This window comes from Mastomys coucha, unplaced genomic scaffold, assembly GCF_008632895.1.
Source record: "Mastomys coucha isolate ucsf_1 unplaced genomic scaffold, UCSF_Mcou_1 pScaffold6, whole genome shotgun sequence".
NCBI classification, from domain to species: Eukaryota; Metazoa; Chordata; class Mammalia; order Rodentia; family Muridae; genus Mastomys; species Mastomys coucha.
In genome coordinates, this window is record NW_022196912.1 from 115,415,626 (window position 1) to 115,442,861 (window position 27,236).

Genomic DNA, 27,236 nt, shown 5'->3' on the forward strand with positions numbered 1-27,236 from the left:
CTCTCTCTCTCTCTCTCTCACACACACACACACACACACACACACACTCACACACTCACACACACACACACACACACATGCACAGAAACACACATGTACATGCATTGTTAAGAAAACAAATATATTTTAAAAATGAAACTACAACAATACTAAAATACATGTGAGATCTGAGGGCTAATGAGAAGGCTCAGTGGCTATAAGTATTTGCCATGCATCTCAGACAACCCAAGCTTGGCCTCTGAATCCACAGCTAAAAGAGAGAATTAACTCCCAAAAGTGACTCTCTGGCCTGCACATGCCCACCATGGTATTCATATATACACACTTGAACATACATATATCATATACCCACAACAATAATGAATTAGTAAATAATCATAAGAAATTTTAAGAATTTTATGTATGTGAAACCAAAACTTCCAAAACTTCTAAAGTTTCTCTGAAGTAATGGGATATAATGAGTCATTAGAAATATTAGCTAGGAAAGGACCAGGTTCTGGGACAACTACAGGCAGCATGGCAAGGTAGCAACTGAAAAGAGGAAGGCATAGATTGTGTACATTAAAAGACATAGATTATAGATGAGAGCAGTGGGAGAACTCATAGCAGGGCTGTGTTGAGCTAGGTGAATCATCAATAAGAAGTACTTGTTGCTTGAGTTTACCAGACTTCTTTGCTGGTTGGAGATAATAGGATAGAAATTGTATATATAGGCAAGACAGTGGTGTTGCTAGTGACCATTATGCTTTAACTTAAGGTTTCGTGCACAGACACACACACACACAGACACACACACACACACACACACACACACACACACACAAATTGTCAGTAGCACTTATATTCAGCAGACCAGTCTTGGGGGCTAGGAATCAGGTTTAGTGTGTATCCTGTAGAAGGAAGGACTAGTTCCTTAAAGCTCTATCATCCTAAGCTCAGAGTTTGTGGGGGTTCCTGATGTCAACTTGACAAATAGGAATCACCAGGGGGAAAGACCTCTGAGCATGCTTGTGATGGATTTGTGTATGCATTCATACACTCTTCTGTGCTTCTTGTCTGTGGATGAAATAGCCAACTGATTCAAACTGACCTCCCCACCAGAATAGAGAGTGCCTTGAACTGTGAGCTAAAATAAAACCTTTTTTTTTCTATACGTTACTCTTGTCATAGCAACAATGAGAGAACTAAGACAGGTCAAAAGAGTTTTTGTGGGAAGAGGAGTCAGTGAGGATGAAGGCTTGACATGGTAATGGGGTGTCTATGCCTTCTCTAGAACATTATGGTGGATTTTGACCTCATACTAGTTTACTAAAGAAGGACTAGCAGTTTAAATATGCCAAAGTTGAAATGAGTACTGAAGCAAAGCAGAAGAGAGGGATGCAGTCAATGTGGAACAGAGGGAAGAGAAACAGATAAAGAGGCCTAAGACTGTCTTTAGAGTACTGACATGTTTTAGGTTTCAATAGAGGATGAGTTGCAGCAGGGAAAATAATGAAGCAGTTTCAGTCTAGGTGCGGTCTAGTGGCTCATTCAGTGCTGAAACTACATGGTGGTTCAAAGTTCTCGCTGTTCCCGAAGCTAGAAAAGACAACCCAGGTCCCGTGAGATGATTGCTCCTGCTTGTGTGCCCAGCTCATATTATTCCCACTTCAGGTTTAGGGCAATGACTGGGAATGAAGTTCTGACCAGCATGTGGAAAGAGTAAAAGAAAATGCCTTAATCCCTCTTAGTTTGCACCTTCATTTTTTAAAAGGCCTGAAATAGGTACTGTGGGGTTTCAGGCCTCCTGCTCCATAATAATAAGCTGTGACAACTCAGTGAGAGGCTCTTGCAAAGTCAGGTGCCAATTCAGACAAAGTGACAGGTGCCCCACTGAGCTTGAAACATCCATTCTATAGCTCTGAGTGCAAGTCCTCTCTTCCTCCTCCCCATTGATTGGGCTTATAGAAGGTACAGTCCTTCCCATCTGACTTCTCAACTTCATCACCCCTTGTGCACCTCTCCTCTCATTATTTCTGGAATTTATTCCCACATCTTGTTTTGCAAATGTTCAGTCTTGGACGTCAGCTATTGTGAATGTTGCCCTGTGATACAACTGGGCCAGCATCAGCTTTAGTCATGTCCCAGCCCCTGGCCTCTCTTAATACATGAACTTAGTCACACAGTAGGGCTGTCTGGATTGTTCTGATTTTATTAACCTTAGTTTTGGTTGTGTTTGTAAGGCTATATGGTTACACACATAGACCACAGTGCATGTGTGTGGGGATCAGAGAACAAACTTCTGGGAGACAGGTCTCTCTATCTAAACTATGAGTCCCATAATGGGACTCAAGTCATCTGTATTTAAAGAGCAAATGTCTTTACCCTAGCCCTTTATCTTTCACTAGAGATAAGCCTTAAGTTTGAAAGAAGGGTCACTAAAAGGCAGATGAATGGGAGTCAGCCTTTGGGATGAGAGGCACAGTATCTGATGTTTCTCTGAAGCCCTAAAACATCTCTGAAGCCCTATATGGAAAATGGAGCATCATTTTCCATATAGGGCTGCTACTTTGTTTATGGATACTCTTTGAACAATTAATATGTGCATGCAAAGTTAATCAGGTGTCTGGCCCAAAGTAAAGGACAGATCTGAAATTTAGGTGGGAGTGCCAGGCTTTTGTCTTTCTAGTTTCCTGGTAGACTTCAGTGGTAGCTGATGCTTTTTAACAAAAGAAATTTCTAGGTGGCTGTTCTGGGATGTCTAGACAGAGTTGTCAAACTTCTCATCCCACTTGAATCACTCTTCAGACATTGGCAAGTTCAAATAAAGAGTCAATGCTTTTCGCAAAGCTTTTACGGCTCTACAATGGACCATGCACAACTGTTACCACCCACACTGTGGCAGAGGCCTTATCTACATAGATTCAAGTGTAAAGATATTAATGTGTCAAATCCAAACATCACAATGTTTCAGTCTCTGTGGGTAACACTTATTAATAGAGAAGGGGCCCAGAGTTTCTTTGTCTCCTGTGCCCTGCCTGTCACTAACTGCCTCCGATTTGCCTCTGTGGGTCCAAGTCTAATAAAAAATGCCAGGAGGTGCCAGCATGAAGAAAAGGCTGTCTTCTTCCAGCAAGTAAAGAATTCAGTTGAAATAGTTTCCTAAGCAATGTCTCTGCAGAAAACAAAAGTAGAAAAATTTCTTACTGAGAAAAATTATACACACTTCACCTAGGATTGCTTTAAGAGGGGAACATTTTTGAGCAAGCTCAGTTCAGGTCCAAGGTTCATTGTTCATAACTGGACGTGGCAAATAGAAATGGCACAGGGAAGAAAATAGAGTGTTCCAATGAGCAAAGGTTACCCTAGGTTACCTAGAGTGAGTCAGAGATGGCTCTGTTTTTTTTTCTGCTTCCTTAAATTTCTCTGGAGGAGGTTATAACAAACCGGGAAATCTTTGAAAGGAGTAGTACTAGACTCACACGGCTCTTGCAGAGAACCGTTCAGTTCCCATCACACATAAAACTTTGCAAGGATACTAACAGTCATTTAACAGGCATCAGCTTCCTCAGCTCCATAGTTGTAGGTAATTGTATCTACAAGTACCTGCCTAGTAGGAAACATAACCAGTAGTACCCATGCATCCTTGTTATCCTTCTGAGAACCTGGGTGAGCAAGGAGGAATGGAAGAGAAAAAATATTTTCTGAGGAAAATGTCCCTGAAGGTAAATTTTTCTAAGAACTATTAAAATTGCCAATTATCATTAAGCTTTTTTTCAGCTTTCATTATGTAATGTTAATTGTTGGCACTGATTCCATAGACATTTCAACATATCCTGTCCCTCCTACCACTGTGATTATTGGAAACCCAGTGTTGGTGGATATTAATGCAATAGGTACTTTTGACGTCAATCAAAATTTTCTTCTAAAGGTTCAGGTAGCTGGCAAACTTTTTAAAAAAGTAAGTCTTTTTTATCATCATTATTACAAAGTAGTTTATTAGATATGGAAAATGTTGACTTAGAGCTATGAAAGAGAAAATTGATCCTTTCATCCAGGACAAGTAAGCACATTTAACATGTGTGGTATTTTATACTGTAGGGTGGAGGTTATGATAAAAGTTAGAATATGTGATCATACCTTTAATTCCAGCACTTGGGGGGGCAGGAGCAGACAGATATATGAGAATCTGAGGCCAGCCTGGTCTACATACTAAGATCTAGGCCACACATGGCTACAAAATAAAATAATCTTAAAAGAATAAAAAATAAAATAGTTTTATGTTTTGACATTTTTTTGGTTGATTTTAGCTCTGATGCTCTCCCCACACAGCAATGTTTTTATATTTTTAAACCTCTTTCCTAAGTTAACTTTTTGTGTTCTCTAAACTGTTAATCATAATTTCTATTTCCCCCTTTTTTCTTTTCCCCATTCTCTGCGCCTTATTGTTTCATATTTTACCTTAATATTTTGAACTTCAAACCTCACTCTACATTATTTTTGGCCATTTTATTTTATATGACTATCAATAGTATAGTACTTGGCCTTAATTAATTTAGTTTATTATATTTCTATATCTGATTTATTTTGATGATGCTACTAATATGTCAGTTTGCATCTTTCTCCCTAAGTAATGCTAAGGCTCCAATGGTCAGCTTTCACTACCAACTTGATATAATCTACAGTCACCTGAGAAAGGGGGTCTCAATGAACTTTGTCTAGACTGAGTTGACCTGTGAGCATGCCTAAGAAAAATTCTTTTAGTTAGGTTAGCAGAGCAGACAATACCCACCCTGGATATAGCAATAGCATTTCATGGGCTAGACAATGGACTGAATAAAAATGTATGATGTGAGCACTAAGTTGGAGGTGTCCATTCATTGCTAGCTCCTCTTTTGTAAAGAGGAACTTTTGGTTTGGTTTTTATGCCTTTGGCTTCATGCATATACATATGTGTGAGTGCCTGATGCTCTCGGAGGCCAGAAGAGGGTGTGGACACCCTGCAACTAGGGCTACAGATGTTTGGGAGCTACCATGTGGCTTCTGGGAACAGAATCAAGATCCTATACAAGAGCAGTGAGCTTTCTTAACCATGGAGCCACTCTCTAGTCTACTCTTGATTGTGCATGTCATGTGACTATCTGCATTCAGGTTCCTGCCACATTGACCTCCCTATGATGACAGACTAGAGCTGTTAGCTGAAGGCCAAGTAAGCACTTTCCCATATATATATATATGTATATATATATATATATACATATATTTATGTATATATATATACATATATATATACTTTATATATATATAATTATATATATATATAATTGTAAATAAGTACACTGTAGCTGCAGAAGAGGGTGTCAGATCTCATTAAGGGTGGTTGTGAGCCACCATGTGGTTGCTGGGATTTGAACTCAGGAACTTTGGAGCCATCTCGCCAGCCCAGCACTTTCTCTTTTAAGATGCTTTTGCAAAAGGTTTTGTTTGTTTGTTTGCTTTTATCACCTCAAGAACAGGAACTAAAGCAGAGGTTTAAAGCTATGCACCAAGAAGAATCCCAAATAAAATCAGACAACATATCCATCCCAGTAGATGCTCAATCACATCTCAAAAACACAACATGAAAAGAAAAAGCAGCATGATACTTCTAAAAGATTCCAACTCCCGAGTAACCAAATTCAGAGATATCATAATAGTAAAAGGCCCAGACAGAGACTTCAAAGGAAAACTTTAAAAGTGACTAGTAATCTGAAGGAGGACTCAAGTAAGCCTATGACTAAAACAAAAATGTCAGTTCTGGTGTTCAAAAAGACAGTTGGCATCATGGACAAGATATTTATCAAGAAAAATGAGATTTTGAAAATAAGAAACTACTAGAAATATTGGAGATGAATATTTTAAATAGATAAAAGCAATATTTAACACTTCAAGACAAACAGTATGGCTCACTTGGCGAAGTGCTTGTCAGGCATGCATGAAGCCTGGGGTTATATTCCAGCACCACATATACCATGGCACACGTATAGCCCCAGTACTTGGCAGGTCAAGGACGGAGAAAAGAACCGACTCATGCAAGTTGTCCTCTGAGCTACACACACACACACACACACACACACACACACACACACACACATGCACGCGCGTGCGCACACAAGAAAGTGTATGAAAAAACAAACAAAATACAAAAGATAAGACTGTTTCGTTAAGAATTTTGAATACCTGATTTGATGTTTTGTATCTCTCTAATTGTCGTTTATTCTTTAACTTTGGCTAGCTTGCTATATGCTGAATAAAATCATCCATTCATAACCAAAAATACAACTATCATAGGTCATTCTCTGGATCTTTAAAAACAATGTAATTTGGATGCTTCCGGGGTTCTAAACTTCATTTTTGGATCTTTCCAGGGTTCCACTTCACTATCACTGATACTTTGGGAGGGACCAACTTCATGCTTTGCTACTACACTGCTGCCAACCATAAAGAGCAGCTGCAGTTACCTCAGGACTATGCACCATACTCCTGGTAGGCACATACCACCTGAAGACTGGATTAGTGGAGTTCACAAGGACAGTCAAGGTTTTAATATGATCAAAACTCTGCCGGTAAGAAATGTAGCTATAGCACCTTTAAGAGAAAGTGATATATGTGTCCTGGATGTGTCTATGACCATTTTATGTTAGCATTTCTTGTCTGATGGCTCAAGTATTTCCATCATTTTTCAAACCCTGGATCATTTTGAGAACATGATGGTGATGATTAATTTCTAAACTGTGAAAGTATTCTGGAATAATTGTTTTTCTCACTAACTTTTCTCATCACCAGTAGTAAAGTATTAATAGGATGATGGTATGATTGTAGGTGTCTGTAATACATGCCCCTATTTTGGCTTACAAGGACTAGTCTCATGCTAATGTGTCTGACTAATTCTATTTCTCTTTGGGTTTGAGTGTTTTGTTTTGTTTGTTTTTCCTCAGAAAAAGTCTCAAAATGTTGAACTTGAAGTTTCAATTTTCCTGTGAACAGTTCCATTTCAATATAATAACTTTTGCTTTTGTTTTCTTAGTATCTGTGAGTCTTTTACTTTTGTGTTTGTGTATATGGGAATGGCCAGCACATACATGTGGAAGTAACTGTGTATGCAGGTATGTGTGTGCAGATGTGCTTGGCCATGCAGGCTTATGTATAAGCCATTAGTTAGCGACCCAATGTCTTCCTCAATTGTTTCTCTGCCTTATTTCTGAGGCAAGGTCTCTCATTGAGCCTAGATGTCACCATTTTCCCTAGAGTGGCCAACAGCTCCCAGGATCGGCCTCTTTTGCTCCCAGCATTGGGTTTATGCTTTAGTGATACAAGTTATTTTGCACTTGAGTACCAAAATCCAAATGTCGGCAGGTGCTCACACTTGGGTGGCAGACACTACCAATAGAACCATCTGCCCAGCCATTTATTTAGTTGTAGTATTTTTTTTTTTTAATGTGGTGAGGATGCCAGTGCTCCACATCTAATGATTCTTCAAAACCAAGGGGACCAGATAACTCAATGGGTTTTGGTGCAGAAAAAAAGACCCATTAGGCTGGTGTCATTGACTAACCCCATACACAATGCACATCATTAATCTACTATGGTCAAGTTGGGGGCATTCTGGTGAAGGGTTCTGAAGATCTTCCTCTTCATCCCTCCTTCATTCCTTCATCTGGAATACTTATTCTATTGAGCTATTACACCAGTTTTAACATCTTCTTCGTGTGATGTTTAAAAAAAGATTTAAGAAACCATTTTAAAAATATGCACAGTTGCAGCCTGGAAAACTTAAGGTGGTGCCTTATAGTGTCAATTTAGAAGCTTTATTTGGTGCATTTAAAGCAATTGGTAATTGCAAATTCCACTTGGCCTATGTAAGTGAACAATATAGACTGCTACTTTGTTGGCCCTATGAAATTCTGCACTCTAGTCAGTATATACTCTTTCTTCATGACTTAACACACAGGTATATTTCTTTTCCCTTCCCCCCTGCTCATAATGCTTTAATTCTGAGGATAATATGAAGGGATAATATAATAACTTTAAAATTGCAAAAATGTATATAGCAAACTATTTTTGTAAGTTGATGGTCAAATGTTAAAATGTTATTTTTATATCATTTATAATCTTGTCACAATCCACTTACTGAGGTGTGATTACATTTCAGTGAAAATGATCTTCCAGAGTAGGTTTTTTTTTTCTTTTTAATTCCTGGGGTTGGGGGTGGTGGTAAATAACTTTACTACGATTAGTATGTGTGATGCAGAATTTCATGCAAATAAAGTGTGCCAGAAGTGTGAAAATTTAAACATATTTAAACAAAAAATGAATGCACAAAATTGCTGTTGCTTAGATCATTGCAGATTCTAGGACTCAGTTTCTTTTACTGATTTAAAAACAAAATGAAAAAATAAAAAATAAAACAGTTGTGCCTGAAAAAAAAATTAGCTGATGTACTAAATTTAGGTCTGTGACAGAAAACAAATAACCCAAACTTGACACTGTGTTCTAACTGCATCACTGAGACTCTTCTCTAAAGATGCTTAGACACACCCTGCATTAACTTTATGTTAAGTACGAAAAGTCATTTTCACCTCCTTACAATTTGCAAATTATATCATGATAGAGTCAGGTCATTGAAGTTAGAGAAACTGAGTGGAGAGAAAGTCAAGTGGTAAAATATATTATAGTGCCTGCAGCTAAAAGTGAAGTATTTGCACAGAATGGTTGTCTGGAAAAACAAACCACTTATGAAGTGATGAAATATTAACACATAGCCCTCTTCCTTTGCTTAATCTTTTGCAGATAAACTACAGACCTCCATCTCATATGGGAATTTCTATTCCACTCACAGATAATTTTTATCATGCAGACCCTAGCAAGCCCATACCAAGAAATCTATTTCACAGGTCAAAGGTAAATAATTTGTCTATAAATGAACTACTGCAGTGTTTGATTCATATTTTTAAAAAATCACTGTCCTTATTTAGATAGGTTAGCTGATAAGGATACTTATCAAGTACCTGAATCTCAGACTGACCCCTTGTACAAAGAAAGATAGCCTCCAGCTAGATTATTCTGGACTTTATCCACACACAATAACAAACTCACCACACACACACACACACACACACACACACACACACACAGGCACATGAAATGCACCATACACATGTACTCATGTGCACACACACAAACACTCCAAATATACTTAATACATGCATACATATATACTTACAATTTTTAAAGAGAAACCCTTTATCTATACAGTAGATGGACACAGTTATAGGACTCGGTGAGATGCTTCAGCTATTTTTCACATTTCTCAAGGACTTCTACCTCTTTTTCAGCCATTGCTTTGGCATCTTCAGCTACTCTCAGACATTATTTTCCAGTCAAGGAGTCTCAATGGACCCATTCCTGACTTCTGAGCTCCCACATAAATTTCAGAGGAGACAAATAGACAAAGAGTACTGTGCTTTCAAAGGAGAGAAGTACTTACAACTGTCTCATGTCTTCAGCAATTCCTGTGCTAGCATAGGTACATTTAAACTCCCGCTATATCATGCCTAGAAAATAGGCTGGCTCCTTGGAACTGGACAGCCACCTATCTGGAGGTTAGAAGAGCATGATGGAACAGAGGGAAATGTTAGAGTTCAGAGAAAAAGTTACTTGGTGGTGAACCTGGTTAAGCACTTTTGAGACCTTAAGTGTCATATGATTTCTGAAACATGTGAAATTACATTGCTAAAAGATGCAATTTACAACCATGTCAAAGATGAAGTAAAATTTAGCCTTAAGCAAAGCTTTAAAAGGAGGTTTTTAAAAAAGCATGTTGTACTTGCTGGTTTATCTCCCTTAAGTATTTCCTTTTGGCCTGATGTGTTGGGAACAACATTCCAGCATGCTAGGGACAAAGGCAGATGACTCTCTGTGAAGTGTAAAGCCAAGGCCTTGACCAGTCTGGCTAGTCAAAGGAGAATTTCCTTTTAGAAGAGGGACTGGCTTGTGAAGTTCATTGTTCAAGTTTCAGGGTTAGAATAGAGTGCTAATATAGTTAAACTCAAAGGTCCCATGACTGCTGGTCCTAAGCACACACAGTCCACTGTTTCTATATTCTGCTGTGACATATAATGCCGAAAAAGGATTATTGTCTCTGTTCCAAATCCAAGTCATAGTTTGATTTTGTCAGATGTGTTGAAGTTCTAGACACCAAGCCAAACAGAAATCCATCTTAGGTTCTGGGACAAGAGACTTCCCCTTCCCCTTGCCCTGTCTTTTCATCATGCTTCAACATGACAGCCCCCAGATCACTCTATCCTAGCCATGTTGGCCTCTTTTCTGTTTCTCTGATATGATCCACGTCAGGCCTTTGCAGCTGCAAGAACACCCCTTCATCTTCTGTCATATGTCACACCTCACTGTGACCTTTGTCACTGTTTTGCTTTAATGCCCAGGTCAGAGTGAGGTCTTCCCTGACCAATCCCTGTAGAATGATAGTCCTACCTCTACTATCACTGACTCCCTATTCCTTCCTATATTCCCCAGACCATGTGTTACTGCCATAACACTTTACTCATTAGTTTTATTTTTGTGTCCTTCTGTCTTCACAAGAAATAAGCTCATAAAACAAGATGATTTCTTTCTGGTTTGCTTTGTTTTTCCTGATGGTAAAGGTCAAACCAAGGCCCAGGACATGCTAGCCGAGGGTTTTGTTTGTTTTTGACCTGTTCTTACTATATCCCAAGTAGCCCAGCTGGCATCTGACAAAGGAGTGTTCAGAAACTGTTGAATGAGTTTATCATGATGACCCATATATATGTAATCTCAGTAGCTGAGAATCCCAAGGCAGGAGCATCAGGACAGCTTGTGTCACACAGTAAGTCTGAGGCCTTAGACAGACACTGCCTCAAAAGAGACAGAGATAGATAGACAGGTATATAGGTATATATGTATATATACATATATGTGTATGTATATAGATAGATAGATAAATAGATACAGAGAGTTGTACAAACTAATAATGCATACTATATGCATGTTCTTATACATACAAAATATTCCTAGGTTACCACACTTCTTGCTGAATTAATCTAGGATTTAAGGGCAAGAAGTTCTGCTCCAGTTAGCCACTAATACACTGAGTTCTCCAACTACATTTTGTTTCAAAAATAAAAACCTTACGATGCCAAGCTGCTGCATTGACATAAGATGTTTCTGCCTAGATATCCTTACTTGCCTTTGATTCCTCTGTTTCTTCACACCTTGGGCCATCTGCCTCCAAACCACACTCGGCCTCATGGGTTGGGGATGAGGTAGCAAAGAATCAATGGCTCAGACTCCAGTAGCAGGAGAGAACTCACAGCAAGCTCATGAGAACGTTATGGAAATCTCCATTATTAATTCTCCTGGAGCACGCTTTATACTCTCGACCCATGTCCCATTGGTCCCAAGCAAGCATGCCTTCCACGTGGCAATTCCTAGTTGGCTCTCATTGTCTTTGTCTCAAAACTTTATAAAATCCTCAGGCAGTTTTCAAACTGGTCCTCATGTGGAAGTTGCCTCTAAGGCTGCATGCCCCAATCCTCCTACATCTTCCCACCATGATTTCCCTGAATGTTAAATAAGAAATAGACCTAATTCATACCAATTAATTAAGAGAGAGATTTGGTCATTTGTTTATTTTGTTTTGTATTGTTGAGCAAGGTCTTACTGTATAGTGAGAGTTAGCACAAACTTGCTATCTAGTCCAGGCTGACTTGGAACTACTGATCATCTTGACTCAAAGTGCTGAGTTTGCTGACATATGTCACCACATCTGACCCCTAAGAGGGTTTTGAATGTAGGGTTTGTGGCATATGACAGTTGTACATTTCAGCAATTCTCGAGTTATCAGACACGGACCGCCATTCTCTAAGGTTACACCCTGCACATGACAAATGGTATCTCTATAGGCTTGCACACTAGTCAGAGAAACTCTCTATGAAAGGAAAAGTCACAACAACGAAGTTGTGTCTTTTTGTGAAATGTTTATGAATAAATGTGCATGTATAACCTGAAAGAATTTCGCAGAAATATCACTACATTACAACCTTCACAATCTCATCTCCTGGGCAACCACTCTATGCACATCTATACGCTCAATGCCTTTTATTTTATCATTAATGAATTTTCTTCTTTTAACTTCTTGAAACTTTATTATTCAGAGAATAGATGTTTCATAAACACTTATTTGGAAAAACTACAACTTATAAAAGCAAGTCAACCTTTGTTGCTCCTGTCTACAGGAAACTGGCAAATACAAACAGTGTGCTAATGTTACCAGTCGGGCAAAGTGCAACTGCTCAGAACATCAAAAGTTTTCACATGCTGTTGCTTTCTCAGACTGCAAAGAAAAGGTAAGGCAATTTGTATTACCTCATGATGGAGTGGTTTTCCTATTCCTCTGAATGGAAATGTACCTTTTAGTTAGACATGAAAACGTGAATGTGGGGCTGGCAGGATGGCTGAGTGGGTAAGAACACTTGCTGCCTTTGCTGAAGACTCAGGTTCAATTCCCAGAACTCACACCCTGCTCGCAACCTACTATAAAAAAGTATATATAGTATATATACTATACATATGTACTATAAAAAAAAAGTATATGTAGTTTATATACTTGAGATCTGATGCCCTCTTCTGGCTTCTACTGGCAGTGTGTGGACTCAGTTTAGAGAAAGTCATGCAGGCAAAACACCACATACATAAAAACAAATCTTTAAAAAAAAACCAATAAAATAGCACATGTGGAAATAACATCTATTATGGCTTAGAACTGAATATGACACTGATAAAAGGATCTGACTTTTGTACATGGAAGAGTTAGTTATAAAAGTTATCTCTAATGTAAAACAAAAATGCCTGCTCTGAACTCTCCATTTCATGCAACAAATAAAAAGATACATGTATATCAATGCACACACACACACATAACAATAGTAATAGTAATAATAATAAATTAATTTAGCTTACTCTAATTATTTTTTGTTTATTGAATACTTTGTATATTTACATTTAAAATGTTATCCCCTTTCCCTGTTTGCCTTCCTCCTATGGCAGAACCCTCCTATGGCATCCCTCCTTCTTCTGCTTCTATGAAGGTGCTTCTCCACCCTTGCACCCACTCCCAGCTCACCACCATGGCATTCCACAAAACTGGGGATTCTAGCCTTCTCAGGACAAAGGGCCATTTCTCCTACTGATGCCAGACAATGACATCCTCTGCTACATATTTGTCCAGAGCCATGATTCCTCCATGGGTACTCTTTGGTTGGTGATTTAGTCCCTGGGAAATTGGGGGTATCTGGTTGGTTGATATTGTGGTTCTTCCTATGGGTTGCAAATCCCTTCAGCTCCTTCAGCCCTTTCTCTAACTCCTCCACTGGGGTCCCCATGCTCAGTCCAATGGTTGGCTGACAGCATCTACCTCTGTATTTATCAGGCACTGGCAGCACCTCTCAGAAGACAGCTATAACAGGATCCTGTCATCAAGCATATCTTGGCATCTGCAATGGAATTTGGGTTTGGTGTCTGTATATGGGATGGATCCCCAGGTGGGGCAGTCTCTGGATGGCCTTTCCTTCAGTCTTTGCTCCACACTTTGTCCCCTGATTTCCTTTATACAGGATCCATTCTGGGTTAAAAATTTGGAGATGAGAGGGTGGCCCCATCCTCCAACCTTGCCTAACCTCTGGATATGATCTCTACAGGCTCTCCATCTACTGTTGGGCATTTCAGCTAATTTCATCCCTGTTGGGTCCTGGGAACTCCTTGCTGTCCTTGAATCTGGGACTTTCTGGTGGCTAGCCCCAGTTCCCCATCCCCCATTGCTACACACTTGTGTTCAAATTCATGACCCTCTGTATATCATCCCAGTCTCTTCCCATAAGTGATCCTGTTCCCCCTTTTCCACCTCTCCCTTCTCTCTTCCTCCCAAGTACTGCCCACTCTCTACCTCCCATGAGTATTTTGTTCTCCCTTCTGAGAAGGACTGAAGCATCCACATCTACCTTCTTCTTGAACTTCATATGGTCTGTGAATTGTGTCTTGGGTATTCTGAGCTTCTGGGCCAATATCCACTTATCAATGAGTGCATATCATGTGTGTTCTTTTGTTATTGGGTGACCTCACTCAGGATGATATTGTCCAGTTCCTTTCATTTGCATAAAAATTTCATAAAGTCATTGTTTTTGATAGCTGTGTAGTACTCCCTTGTGTAATTTACAACAATTTCTGTATCAATTCCTCTGTTGAGGGACACCTGAGTTGTTTCCAGCTTCTGGCTATTATAAAGAAGGATGCTATGAACATAGAGGAACATGTGTTCTTCTTATACGTTGGAGCACCTTCTGGGTATATGCCCCAGGAGTTAGAGCTGGGTCCTCAGGAATACTATGTCCAATTTTCTGAGGAACTGCCAGACTGATTTCCAGAGTGGCTGTACCAGCTTGCAATCCCACAAACAATGGAGGAGTGTTTCTCTTTCTTCACAACCTCTCCAGCATCTGCTGTCACCTGAGTTTTTGATCTTAGCCATTCTAACTGGTGTGAGGTGGAATCTCAGGGCTGTTTTGATTTGCATTTCCCTGATGGCTAAGGATGTTGAACATTCCTTTAGGGGTTTCTCAAGGCATTTGGTATTCCTGAGTTGAGAATTCTTTGTTTAAACAACATGAACTAACTAGTACCCTCAGAGCTCCCAGGGTCTCAACCACCAACCAAGGACTGCACATGGAGGGGTCTGATTGTTCTGGCAGTATGTGTATAGTAGAGGATTGCAATTTGATCATCAATAGGAGGAGAGGAGCTCGGCCTTGTGAAAGTTCTGTGCCCCAGTGTAGGGGAATGCCAGAGCCAATAAGTGGGAGAGGGTGGGGTGGCAGGCATGGGGAGGGGGGAGGCAACAGGGGTTTGTTTTTGTTGTTTTTGTTTGTTTCTTTGTTTTTTGGAGGGGAAACTGGGAAGGGAGAAATTTACATGTAAATAAGGAAAATATCTAATAAAAGAATTCTTTGTTTAGCTCTGTACCCCATTTTTAATAGGGTTATTTGATTCTCTGGAGTCTAACTTCTTGAGTTCTTTGTATATATTGGATATTAGCCCTCTATTGGATATAAGGTTGGTAAAGATCATTTCCAAATCTGTTGTTTTCCATTTTGTCCTATTTACAGTGTCCTTTGCCTTGCTTTCCAATTTTATGAGGTTCCATTGGTCGATTGTTGATCTTAGAGCATAAGTCATTGGTGTTCTGTGCAGGAAAATTTCTCCTGTGTCCATGTCCTCAAGGCTCTTCCCCACTTCCTTTTCTATTAGTTTCAGTGTATCTGATTTAATGTGGAGGTCCTTGATCCACTTGGGCTTGAACTTTCTACAAGCAGATAAGAATTGATCAATTTGCATTCTTCTACATGCAAACCGCGAGTTGAACCAGCACCATTTGTTGAAAATGCTGTCTTTTTCCCCACTGGATGGTTTTAGCTCTTTTGTCAAAGATCGAGAGACCACAAGTGTATGGGTTCATTTTTTTGGATTTTTAGTTCTGTTCCATTGATCTACCTGCCTGTCGCTGTAGCAACTCCATGCATTTTTTAAAAAATCACTATTCCTCTATAATACAGCTTGAGGTCAGGGATGGTGATTCTCCCAGAATTTCTTTTATTGTATAGTTTTCATTATCCTGGGATTTTTGTTATTCCAAATGAATTTGCAAATTGCTCTAACTCTATGAAGAATTGAGTGGGAATTTTGATGGGGATTGCATTGAATCTGTAGATTACTTTTGGTAAGATGGCCATTTTTACTATATTAATCCTGCCAAACCAGGAGCATGGGAGATCTTTCCATCTTTTGAGATCTTCTTCGATTTCTTTCTTCAGAGACTTGAAGTTCTTGTCATACAGATCTTTCACTTGCTTGGTTATAGTCACACCTAGTGACTATTATTTTCTATTATATGTGACTACTGTGAAGGGTGTACTTTCCCTAATTTCTTTTTCAGTCTGTTTATTCTTTGAATAGAGGAAGTTTAATGATTTGTTTGAGTTAATTTTAAATCCAGCCACTTTACTGAAGTTGTTTATCAGGTTTAGGAGTTCTCTGGTGGAACTTTTGGGGGTCATTTAAGTATACTATCATATCATCTGCAAATAGTGATATTTTTATTTCTTCCTTTCCAATTTGTATCCCTTTAACCTCCTTTTGTTCTCTAATTGCTCTGGCTTGGACTTCGAGTACTATGTTGAATAGGTAGGGAGAAAGTGGGCAGCCTTGCCTAGTCCCTGATTTTAGTGGGATTGCTTCAAGTTTCTCTCCATTTAGTTTGATGTTGGCTACTGGTTTGCTTTATACTGCTTTAACTATGTTTACATATGGGCCTTAAATTCCTGATCTTTGCAAGACTTTTACCATGAAAGAGTATTGAATTCTGTCAAAGGCTTTTTCAGCATCTAATCAAATGATCATGTGGGTTTTTTCTTTGAATTTGTTTATATAGTGGATTAAGTTACTGGATTTTTGTATATTAAACCATCCCTGCACCCTTGCAATGAAGCCCACTTGATCATGATGGATAATCATTTTGATGTGTTGTTCTTGGATTCAGTTTGTGAGAATTTTATTGGGTATTTTTGTATTGAAATTCGTAAGGGAAATTGGTCTGAAGTTCTCGATCTTGTTGGGTCTTGTTGTGGTTTAGGTACAAGTGTAACTGTGGCTTCATAGAATATATTGGTAGTGTTTTTTCGGTTTCTCTTTTATGAAATAGTTTGAGAAGTATTGGAATTAGGTCTTCTTTGAAGTCTGATACAATTCTGCATTAAAACCATCTGGTCTTGCATTGTGTTTGGTTTGGAGACTTTTAATGACTACTTCTATTTCTTTAGGGGTTATTGGACTGTTTAGATGGTTTATCTGATCCTAATTTTACTTTGTTACCTGCTATCTGTATAAAAAATTGTTCATTTTGTCCAGATTTTCCAGTTTTGTTGAGTATAGGCTTTTGTAGTAGGAAGTGATAATTTTTTGAAATTCCTTGGTTTCTATTGTGATGTCTCCCTTTTCATTTCTGATTTCATTAATTTGAATACTGTCTGTGTGCCCTCTGGTTACTCTGGCTAAGGGTTTATCTATCCTTTTGATTTGCTCAAAGAATCATCTCCTGGTTTTGTTATGTCTTTGTATAGCTCTTTTTGTTTCTACTTGGTTGATTTCAGCCATGAGTTTGATTATTTCCTGATGTTTACTCCTCTTGGGTGTATTTGTTCTTTTTGTTGTAGAGCTTTCAGGTGTGCTGCCAAGTTGCTAGTGTATGCACTCTTCAGTTTCTTTTTGGAGGCACTCAGACGTATGAATTTTTCTCTTATGACTGCTTTTATTGTGTCCCATAAGTTTGGGTATCTTGCACCTTCATTTTCATTAAATTCTAAAAAGTCTTAAATTCTTTCTGTATTTCTTCTTGGCCAACTTATCATTGAGTAGAGTGTTGTTCAGCTTCCATGTGTATGTGGGCTTTCTGTTGTTCTTGTTGTTATTGAAGACCAGCTTTACTCTGTGGTGATCTGATAGGGTACATGGGCTTGTTTCAGTCTTCTTGTATCTGTTGAGGACTGTTTTGTGACTGATTATATTGTCAATTTTGGAGAAGGTACACTGAGATTCTGAGAAGAAGGTATAATATATTCATCTTAGGATAAAATGTGTTATAGATATCTGTTAAATCCATTTGGTTCATAACTTGTGTTTAGTTCAGAGACACATAACCCTGTGTCTCTGTTTAGTTTCTGTTTCCATGATCTGTCCATTGGTGAAAGTGAGGTGTTTAAGTCTCCCACTATTATTGTGTGAGATGCAATGTGTGCTTTGAGATTTAGTAAAGTTTCTTTTATGAATGTGGGTGCCCTTGCATTGGGAGCAAAGATGTTCAGAATTGAGAGGTCATCTTGGTAGATTTTCCCTTTGACGAGTATGAAGTGTCTTTCCTTATCTTTTTTTACAACTTTTGGTTGAAAGTCAACTTTTTTCAATATTAAAATGGCTATACTAGCTTGTTTCTTGGGAACATTTGCTTGGAAAATTGTTTTCCAGCCTTTTACTCTTAAGTACTATCTGTCTTTGTCAATGAGGTGTGCTTCCTGTATGCAGCAAAATGCTGGGTCCTGTTTATATATCCAGTCTGTTAGTCTATGCCTTTTTATTGGGGAATTGAGTCCATTGATATTAAGAGATATTAAGGAATAGTGATTGTTGTTTTTGTTATTTTTGTTTTTAGACGTGGAATTATGTTTGTGTGGCAATCTTCTTTTGGGTATATTACAAGATTATTTTCTTGCTTTTTCTAGGGTGTAGTTTCCCTCCTTGTGTTGGAATTTTACATTGAAAATTTGTAGTGCTAGATTTATGGAAAGAAAATGTATAAATTTGTTTTTGTCATGGAATATCTTGTTTTTTTCCATTTATGGTAATTGAGAGTTTTGCTTGGTGTGTAATAATCTGTGCTGGCATTTGTGTTCTCTTAGGTCTGTATAACATCTGCCCAGGATCTTCTAGCTTTTATAGTCTCTGGTGAGATGTCTGCTGTAATTCTTATAAGCCTGCTTATATATGTTACTTGACCTTTTTCCCTTCTTGCTTTTAATATTCTCATTGTAATATGCATTTGGTGTTTTTTTCTCTTCTGGTGAATCAGAATTCTTTTTTTCTTCTTTCTTTTCTTTTATTAGATATTTTCTTTATTTACATGTCATATGATATCTCCTTTCCAAGTTTCCCCTCTGAAAAAAATAAAAAATAAAAAACAAAAACAAAAACAAAAAAAACCCTGTTCCCTCTCCGTGCTCACCAACCCATCCTCTCCTGCTTCCTCGAATTGGCATTCCCCTACACTGGGGCATAGAACCTTCACAGGGCCAAGGGCCTCTCCTCCCATTGATGAACGATTAGGCCATTCTCTGCTATGTATGCTGCTGGAGCCATGAGTCCCACCATGTGTACCCTTTGGTTGATGGTTTAGTCCCTGTGAGCTCCGAAGGTACTAGTTAGTTCATATTGTTGTTCCTGCTAAGGGGCTGCAAAACCTTCAGCTCCTTGGGTCCTTTCTCTAGCTCCTTCATTGGGGACCCTGTACTCAATCCAATGGATGGTTGTGAGCCTCTACTTCTGTATTAGTCGGGCACTGGCAGAGCCTCTCAGGAGACAGCCACATCAGGCTCCTGTCAGCCAGCACTTGCTGGGATCCAAAATAGTGTCTGGATTTGATGATTGAATATGGGAAGGATTCCAAGGTAGAGCAGTCTCTGGATTGTCCTTCCTTCAGTCTCTGCTCCATAGTTAGTCTCTGCAATTCCTTCCATGGGTATTTTGTTCCCCCTTTTAAGAAGGAACAAAGTATCCACACTTTGGTCTTCCTTCTTGAGTTTCTTGTGATTTGTGGATTATACTTTGTGTATTCTGATCTTCTGGGCTAATATCCACTTATCAGAGAGTGCATACCATGTGTGTTCTTTTGTGATTGGGTTACCTCACTCAGGATGATATTCTCTAGATCCATCCATTTCCCTAAGAATTACATAAATTCATTGTTTTTAATAGCTGAGTAGTACTCCATTGTGTAGATGTACCACAATTTCTGAATCCATTTCTCTGTTGAGGGACATCTGGGTTGTTTCCAGTTTCTGGCTATTATAAATAAGGCTGCTATCAACATTGTGGAGCATGTGTCCTTATTACATGTTGGAGCATCTTCTGGGTATATGCTCAGGAGTGGTATAGCTGGGTCCTCAGGTAGTACTATGTCCAATTTCTGGAGGAACCACCAAATTGATTTCCAGAGTGGTGTACCAGCTTGCAATCCCACCAGCAATAGAGGAGTGTTCCTCTTTCTCTACCTCCTGGCCAGCATCTGCTGTCCCCTGAGTTTTTTATCCTAGCCATTCTGACTGGTGTGAGGTGGAATCTCGGGGTTGTTTTGATTTGCATTTCCCTGATGACTAAGGATGCTGAACATTTCTTTAGGGGCCTCTCAAGCCATGCAGTATTCCTCAGTTGGGAATTCTTTGTTTAGCTCTGAACGTCATTTTTAATAGGGTTATTTGATTCTCTGGAGTCTAACTTCTTGAGTTCTTTGTATATATTGGATATTAGCCCTCTATTGGATATAAGGTTGGTAAAGATCATTTCCAAATCTGTTGTTTTCCATTTTGTCCTACTGACAGTGTCTTCTGCCTTACAGAAGCTTTCCAATTTTATGAGGTCCCATTTGTCAATTCTTGACCTTAGAACATAACCTATTGGTGTTCTGTGCAGGAAATTTTCCTCTGTGGCCATGTCCTCAAGGCTCTTCTCTGCTTCCTTTTTTATTAGTTTCAGTGTATCTGGTTTAATGTGGAGGTCCTTGATCCACTTGGACTTGAGCTTTGTACAAGGAGAAAGGAAAGGATCGATTTGCATTCTTCTTCATGCTAACCGCCAGTTGAGCCAGCACCATTTGTTGAAAATGCTGTCCTTTTTCCACTGGATGGTTTTAGCTGCTTTGTCAAAGATCAAGTGACCATAGATGTGTGGGTTCATTTCTGGGGCTTCAATTCTTTTCCATTGATCTACCTATCACTGTACCAATCCCATGCAGTTTGTTTGTTTGTTTGTTTTTTATCACTATTGCTGTGTAGTACAGCTTGAGGTCAGGGATGGTGTTTCCCCCAGAAGTTCTTTTATGGTTGAGGATAGTTTTTGCTATCCTGGGATTCTTGTTATTCCAGATGAATTTGGAAATTGCTCTTTATGGATCTGTGAAGAATTTAATTAGCTCAGATGCTCAGAATATCCAAGATACAATTCATAGACCACATGAAGCTCAAGAAGAAAGAAGACCAAAGTGTGGATTCTTGGGTCCTTCTTAGAAGGGGGATCAAAATACCCATGGGAGGAGATACAGAGACGAAGTGTGGAGCAAATACTGAAGGAAAGGCCATTCAGTGACTGTCCCAACTGGGGATCCTTCCCATATATAGTTACCAAACCCAGACACTATTGTGGAAGCCAACAAGTGCTTGCTGACAAGAAAACTAGCTGCTTCCTGAAAGGCTCTGCCAGTGCCTGACAAATACAGAAGTGGATGTTCACAGCCATCCATTGGACTGAGCACAGGGTCTCCAATGGAGGAGCTAGAGAAAGGACCCAAGGAGCTGAAGGGGTTTTCAGCCCCATAGTAGGAACAATGATATAAACCAACTAGTATCCCCAGAGGGACCCATGGCTCCAGCCACATATGTGGTAGTGAATAGCCTTGTGGGACATCAATGAGAAGAGAGGCCCTTGGTCCTGTGAAGGATTGATGCCCCAGTGTAGGGGAATTCCAGGGCCAGGAAGCAGGAGTTGTTGGGTAGGTAAGCAGGGGGAGGGGGTAGGATATAGGGGATTTTTGGAGAGGAAACCATGAAAGAAGATAACATTTGAAATGTAAATAAAGAAAATATCTAATAAACAAAGAAAAAAAAAGAGAATCTTAGTTGCAGAAGACACCATAGAAAACATTGACAAAAAGAAAATGCAAAATCCAGAAAGCTCATAACCCAAAACATCCAGGGAATCCAGGACACAATGAGAAGAACAAACCAAAGGATAATACATATAGAAGAGAGTGAAGATTCCCAACTTAAAGGGCCAGTAAATATCTTAAACAAAATTATAGAAAAGAACTTCCCTAACCTAAAGAAAGAGATGCCCATAAACACTTGAGAGGCCTACAGAACTCCAAATAGATTGGACAAGAAAAGAAATTCCTCCTGCCACATAATAGTGAAAACACCTCACACCAGTCAGAATGGCTAGGATAAAAAACTCAGGTGTACCAGCTGGTTTTGTGTGCCAACTTGACACAGGCTGGAGTTATCACAGAGAAGGGAGTTTCAGTTGAGGAAATGCCTCCATGAGACCCAGCTGTGGGGCATTTTCTCAATTAGTGATCAAGGGGGTAGGGCCCCTTGTGGGTGGTGCCGTCCCTGGGCTGGAAGTCTTGGGTTCTATAAGAGGCAGGCTGAGCAAGCCAGGGAAAGCAAGCCAGTAAGAAACATCTCTCCATGGCCTCTGTGTCAGTTCCTGCTTCCTGACCTGCTTGAGTTCCAGTTCTGACTTCTGGTGTAAGAAAACTCCATGATGACACTTTCACTTTGTATACTAACTTCAGTGTTTTTAAGTGTTTATGAATCTCATTACTTGGAATTTTCATGGATTTGGTTGTGATAGACCATTTCCATGTGTGAAAGGCAGAGATCCTAAGAAGCATGCTATGTAGAATAGCCAAGGTTCTGCAAACATTTCATTCATTTCCTGGCCAGAAATGATAGTATTGAATTTTCCATTTTTATATGCATTCATGGAATTTGTATTTTAGGTTCATCGCTTCAAGTTTCCAGTCACACAATACCCAGTTGTTTTGGAAATTTTCAATGAAAGAGATAAAGTCTCCGCAGAACCTCCATATTTAGTTACCATAACTGAAGTGAATATGAGGAAAAACTGGCAACTAAGTATGGCTTTCTCTCTTCTCTGCTTATCTTACAAGCCATCCTTATATTAGTGGTTTTCAAAAACAAGTGAATTGCAAAGCCCGTTCACATGAGAAATAGCCAGGAGAATTTGGAAAAGAGTTAAGTCACTGGCATGTTCACATTCACCATTATCATGTTCTTTTATGTTTTCATCACATCTGGTACCCGGAATTCAATTGAGTAAGGTCATCTTTTTACTTGAACTCAGGACTGGAGTATACTGCTCTTGTAAAGGACTCAAGTCAAGCAACTCACATAATGTCTGTAATTCCAGCTGCAGGGTGTCCTATGCCTATGCCTGTACCCACATACAAAAATGATTAAAAGTAAATATTTAGCAAATAATTTTCAAGAAAATAATGAATCTGAATGTTATGTTGTAGATTAGTAGCAACGATGATTGAGTTTGTGCTGTGTATCAGTTGTGTGTGTCTTTATTAATCACTATCACAGCAGTTATCAAAATGTCCTAAGTGTTTCTAAGTAATCTGTAGGATATGTTTCTAATTACATACATAAAGTTTTATGAAGATGTTTTTTTAGTTTAATGTGGTAATACACAGTTATAGTTCCAGCACTTGATAGGTAAAGAAGGGAGAATCAGAAGTTCAAGGTCAGTTTCAGTTCTATAATAAGATAGGACCAGCCTGGGCTACATAAGACATTGTTCCAAAACGAAGGAAGAAAGAAAAAAAACCCAAGAACAGGGATTTTGTGGTAAAAGAACTAAAAAGAAATAGGCACATTTTATAACACAAAAGGAAATTTATTTAAATTCAGTTTTACCCCAAAGATATAATTTTCAGTTGCATATTTATGTGTGAATGTTTTCAGGAAATTACTAGCTAGATGGGTAGAAATATAGATAGATTAGATAGATAGATAGATAGATAGATAGATAGATAGATAGATAGATAGATAGATGCATACATACATAGACACACAGAGAGAGGGGGGAGAAAGAGAGAAAAGAGAGGGGGGGAGAAAGAGACAGAGGGAGGGAGAAAGAGACAGAGGGAGGGAGAAAGAGACAGAGGGAGAGAGAGAGAGAGGAGAGAAGAGATAACATCTGGGACAAGAACTCAGTGGTAGAATGCTTACCTAGAATGTTCAAAGCCCTAGGTTCAACTCCAGTGTTGCCCCCCAAAAAAGGCAGGAAGATGGCAGAGAGGTCTGGTGAAGTGGGTAGATGAACTGAATCAAAATTTGATTAGTCACTTCTATATCACTCACTAAATTTGCAAATATTTGGTTCAGTGTGTCTTATTCTGACAATTTAATGCTTTCTTGAAGTGAAAACTCCAGGAAAGAAAATAAAGCTTCCATTTTCCATAATTAATATTCCTAGTTTTTGCGGTTCCCTGTTGTCTCTAACCAGGTTTGGAGAATTGACTTTTAAATATATAAGCATTTTTAAAGCAGCATGTTAAGCTAGTGAGTTAGCAGTGGTGACAGTATTCCCAAGGAAATTAGCTAAGAAGATAGTCAGAGCTTGAATTGTTTTCTTTAGTTCCTGTCTCCATTACATTACTGTGGTTTACAACACCTATACCAGCTTCCTTATTTAGAAAAAATGAAATATTAGGCAGAAGAGCTATTTACTTCTCTTGGAGAACCATTTAGTGATCTTCCATCTTAGACAAATCATTTGCCCACCACCACTATGAAAAATGCAAAGTATTTTCATGTCAGGAATGATTATTTATAATCAGAGACTAGAAAAAAGAACTCAGTCTGAAGTAAAGAGATCAGATGAAGCTCTTTGCTTATTGAGGAGCACATTGCGGCAATGTGAGCAGTTAAGTGAATTCTTCTGGAAGAGAACTGAGTATGTAGTTTGTTGGTAGAGTTCTTGTCTACTATGAACAAGGCACTGTGGTTCAATTTCCTAGTACCAGAATATCTTTTGATGAATATGGGTGTTTTATCTGTATGTCTGGGCATCACTTGTACACCTGGTACCCTCAGAAGCCAGAGGAGGCCAAGATTCAGATCCCCTAGAGATGGTGTTGCAGATGGTTGTGAGTTGCCACATGGGTACTGGGAATCAAACCTAGGCCCTCTACAAGAACAGCCAGTGCTCTTAACCACTTAACCATATCACCAGCCCTAAGTACCAGACATGATTTGAAAATAAAAATAAACAATTCTCCCTTGAGTCCATATTTACACTTGGGTCTGTCTTATCTTCTGCAACTCTTCGAGATGTCCATACCCATGCTGTTGGTATATTTTACTGTCTTCTGGGTGTCTCTTTTCTTCTCTTCATTGTTCTTCTTTAGTCTATATTAAAATTTCTTAGGAAAACACAACTCTAAAGATACTTACAACTCAAACAAAACTAAGAGCATGTGTTCCTTAGTCATGTCATGATAAAATATTTTATTGTACCTTACTGCATGTAACAGTAAAATATGAAAATATAAATGTGCTTAAAACATATTCCATGTATTTCAGAGCACAATGAGCCAGAAAATGTTAAGAAAATGAAGAATTACTTAGAGCCACTGCTTAAGACTCCAGTATATAATCCTTTAGGTCTCAACCTAACCATAAAGGTAAGTTGACAGTATTATATTTTTACCATGTAGAGTTCAAAGTAAAGCATGTATGCTAAAGTAAGATTGAAAGATTACAAGCTGATGAATGGTGCAAATAACAGCTTTAAAATATATAGAACATCTTTAATTTTTTTAGAATTTCTCTTGGTTTCTTATTTCTAAATGAATCAGAATATTGAGTGAAGCATTAATTTATTATTTTGTAAGAGATAGGCCAGATCAATTGGCTAAGGGGAAGCAGAAAATTGTTTCCACTAGCTAAGGATTTCAGGGATGCATAAAACACAGGTAAGTGTAGAAAACAGGGGAAATGCAGAGAGACATTAAAACCACAGAAATTTAGTGGTGACTCAAAGTGTTCATGAAAGCCAAGTAGCTTTATGTTTTAGTTTCATTCTCATAGATGTGTTCTCATAGAAATGGCTCTCCTGGGTACTTTTGTTGAAATGAACACACATGTTGAGGATGACCATCTGTGTTTGTTCCACAGGGCTCTGAGCTGTTTCACTTCAAGGTGTCTGTGGTTCCTGGAGTCAGCTTTTGTGACTTAAGTGAAGAATTTCAGGTATAGTAATGCGTGGCATACAAAATGAGATGAATGGGATAATGACACAACTCTTGTCAAATCCAACTTACAGATAAAGATAACAGGGGCAGTATTTGTATGCTAGATAAGGCTTGGACAGGGTGTGGTAGAGATCAGAGTGTGGGTGGTAGGGGATGTTAAAGGTCTACAGGATTATGGGTGGAATTTTATTGTGTGGTTAGTTGTGGGGATCAAACAATGGTCCAGTGTTTTACATAACCACTTTTGTTTTTACTTTTAGATTTATGTTGATGATGTACCATTGCCTTTTCCAGGACATGCACTAATAGCTGTTGCAACATCTGTAGTGCTAGGGGGATTAATTTTTATAGCATTTGTGTTCCAACTGCGTAACATCCACCCACTCAGAGCAGTGAAGAAATTCATTACTGGACGTCATACACTCACCTCAAGTACAACTGTTAACTCATAATTGGAAGTCTGTATAATTAACCAATGATAATTGAATATCTTTGAATCCTAGTTCCATTAAACATGTTCATATAATATACTTATATTTTTTAAATGTGCATTTGGTACTATGCTATACAATTATTATACTATTATAATTCTAATTCCTGATGGTCAGCAGTTCCACATTACCTTTTCTTATTTTTAAAATACATAAAAGATTGTTTTAGCACTTACATGGAAATGTTTTTTTTTTGTGGGGGGGGAGAGGGATTGTTTTCCAAAATATAAAGTGATAACCAATTCTGTGTGGAATGGGATTTCTGCAATATATAGCTCTTATGCTCTAGAGCCCATTTTGTATGGCCAGGTTCTAGATGCAATTGTGGTAGAGTGAAGGGATCATTACACAGTGGAGTCAGGTATGGAGAGGCTCATCAGTGGAAGAAGAAAAAGAGCAATATTGTTTGTCCTCAAAGCCTGTCCCAAGCTCCTTCTACTGTTTGGTTGTGGGTCTCTGCATCTGTGTCCTAAATAACTCCTTGAGGCATATCAGATAACCAAGATTTAAAGCTGGAATACAAACTCATGAAAACTGAACAACTCTCTACTCAATGATCTCTGGGTCAAGGAAGAAATAAAGAAAGGAATTAAAGACTTTCTAGGGCTGGAGAGATAGCTCAGCCACACAAAGATTCCACAAAGAAAGAGAATTTCTGATCAACTTCCCTTATGAACATTGATACAAACTGAATCCAAGAACACATCAAAAATACCATACAATATGATCAATGACCCTTCATTCCAGGGATGCAGGAGTGCTCCAGTATATGAAAACACATCAACACAATCCACCATATAAACTAAATGAAAAAAAAGTGACAAGATCTTCTCATTAGATGTTAAAAAGCCTTTGACAAATTGTATACTACTTCATTGTAAAAGTCTTGGAGAGATCAGGAGTATAAGGCCCATACCTAAACACAATAAAGGCTAAACTTAACAAGCCGATAGCCAACATCAAAATAAATGACAAAACTTAAAGCAATTCCACTAAAATCAGGGACAAGACCAGGCTGGCCACTCTTTCCCTAT

At 38.7% G+C, this 27,236-nt stretch overlaps 1 protein-coding gene across 4 annotated transcripts in view; it reads left to right on the plus strand.

The window, feature by feature from the left end:
* Positions 1 to 26,440, plus strand: part of Catsperb (cation channel sperm associated auxiliary subunit beta) — a 123,546-nt gene extending 97,106 nt beyond the window's left edge. For 3 of the 4 annotated variants that reach the window (XM_031356479.1, XM_031356478.1, XM_031356480.1), the window contains 8 exons: positions 3,801 to 3,940; positions 6,387 to 6,584; positions 8,809 to 8,919; positions 12,291 to 12,401; positions 22,427 to 22,562; positions 25,041 to 25,141; positions 25,635 to 25,709; positions 25,972 to 26,440. In XM_031356479.1, the coding sequence (XP_031212339.1) occupies positions 3,801 to 3,940; positions 6,387 to 6,584; positions 8,809 to 8,919; positions 12,291 to 12,401; positions 22,427 to 22,562; positions 25,041 to 25,141; positions 25,635 to 25,709; positions 25,972 to 26,163 (1,064 nt within the window). In that variant the 3' untranslated portion in view covers positions 26,164 to 26,440. Of the gene's footprint in view, positions 1 to 3,800; positions 3,941 to 6,386; positions 6,585 to 8,808; positions 8,920 to 12,290; positions 12,402 to 22,426; positions 22,563 to 25,040; positions 25,142 to 25,634; positions 25,710 to 25,971 lie in introns of those variants that run through there. The other variant, XR_004114351.1, reaches the window with a different exon arrangement.
* Positions 26,441 to 27,236: the final 796 nt, after the last annotated feature.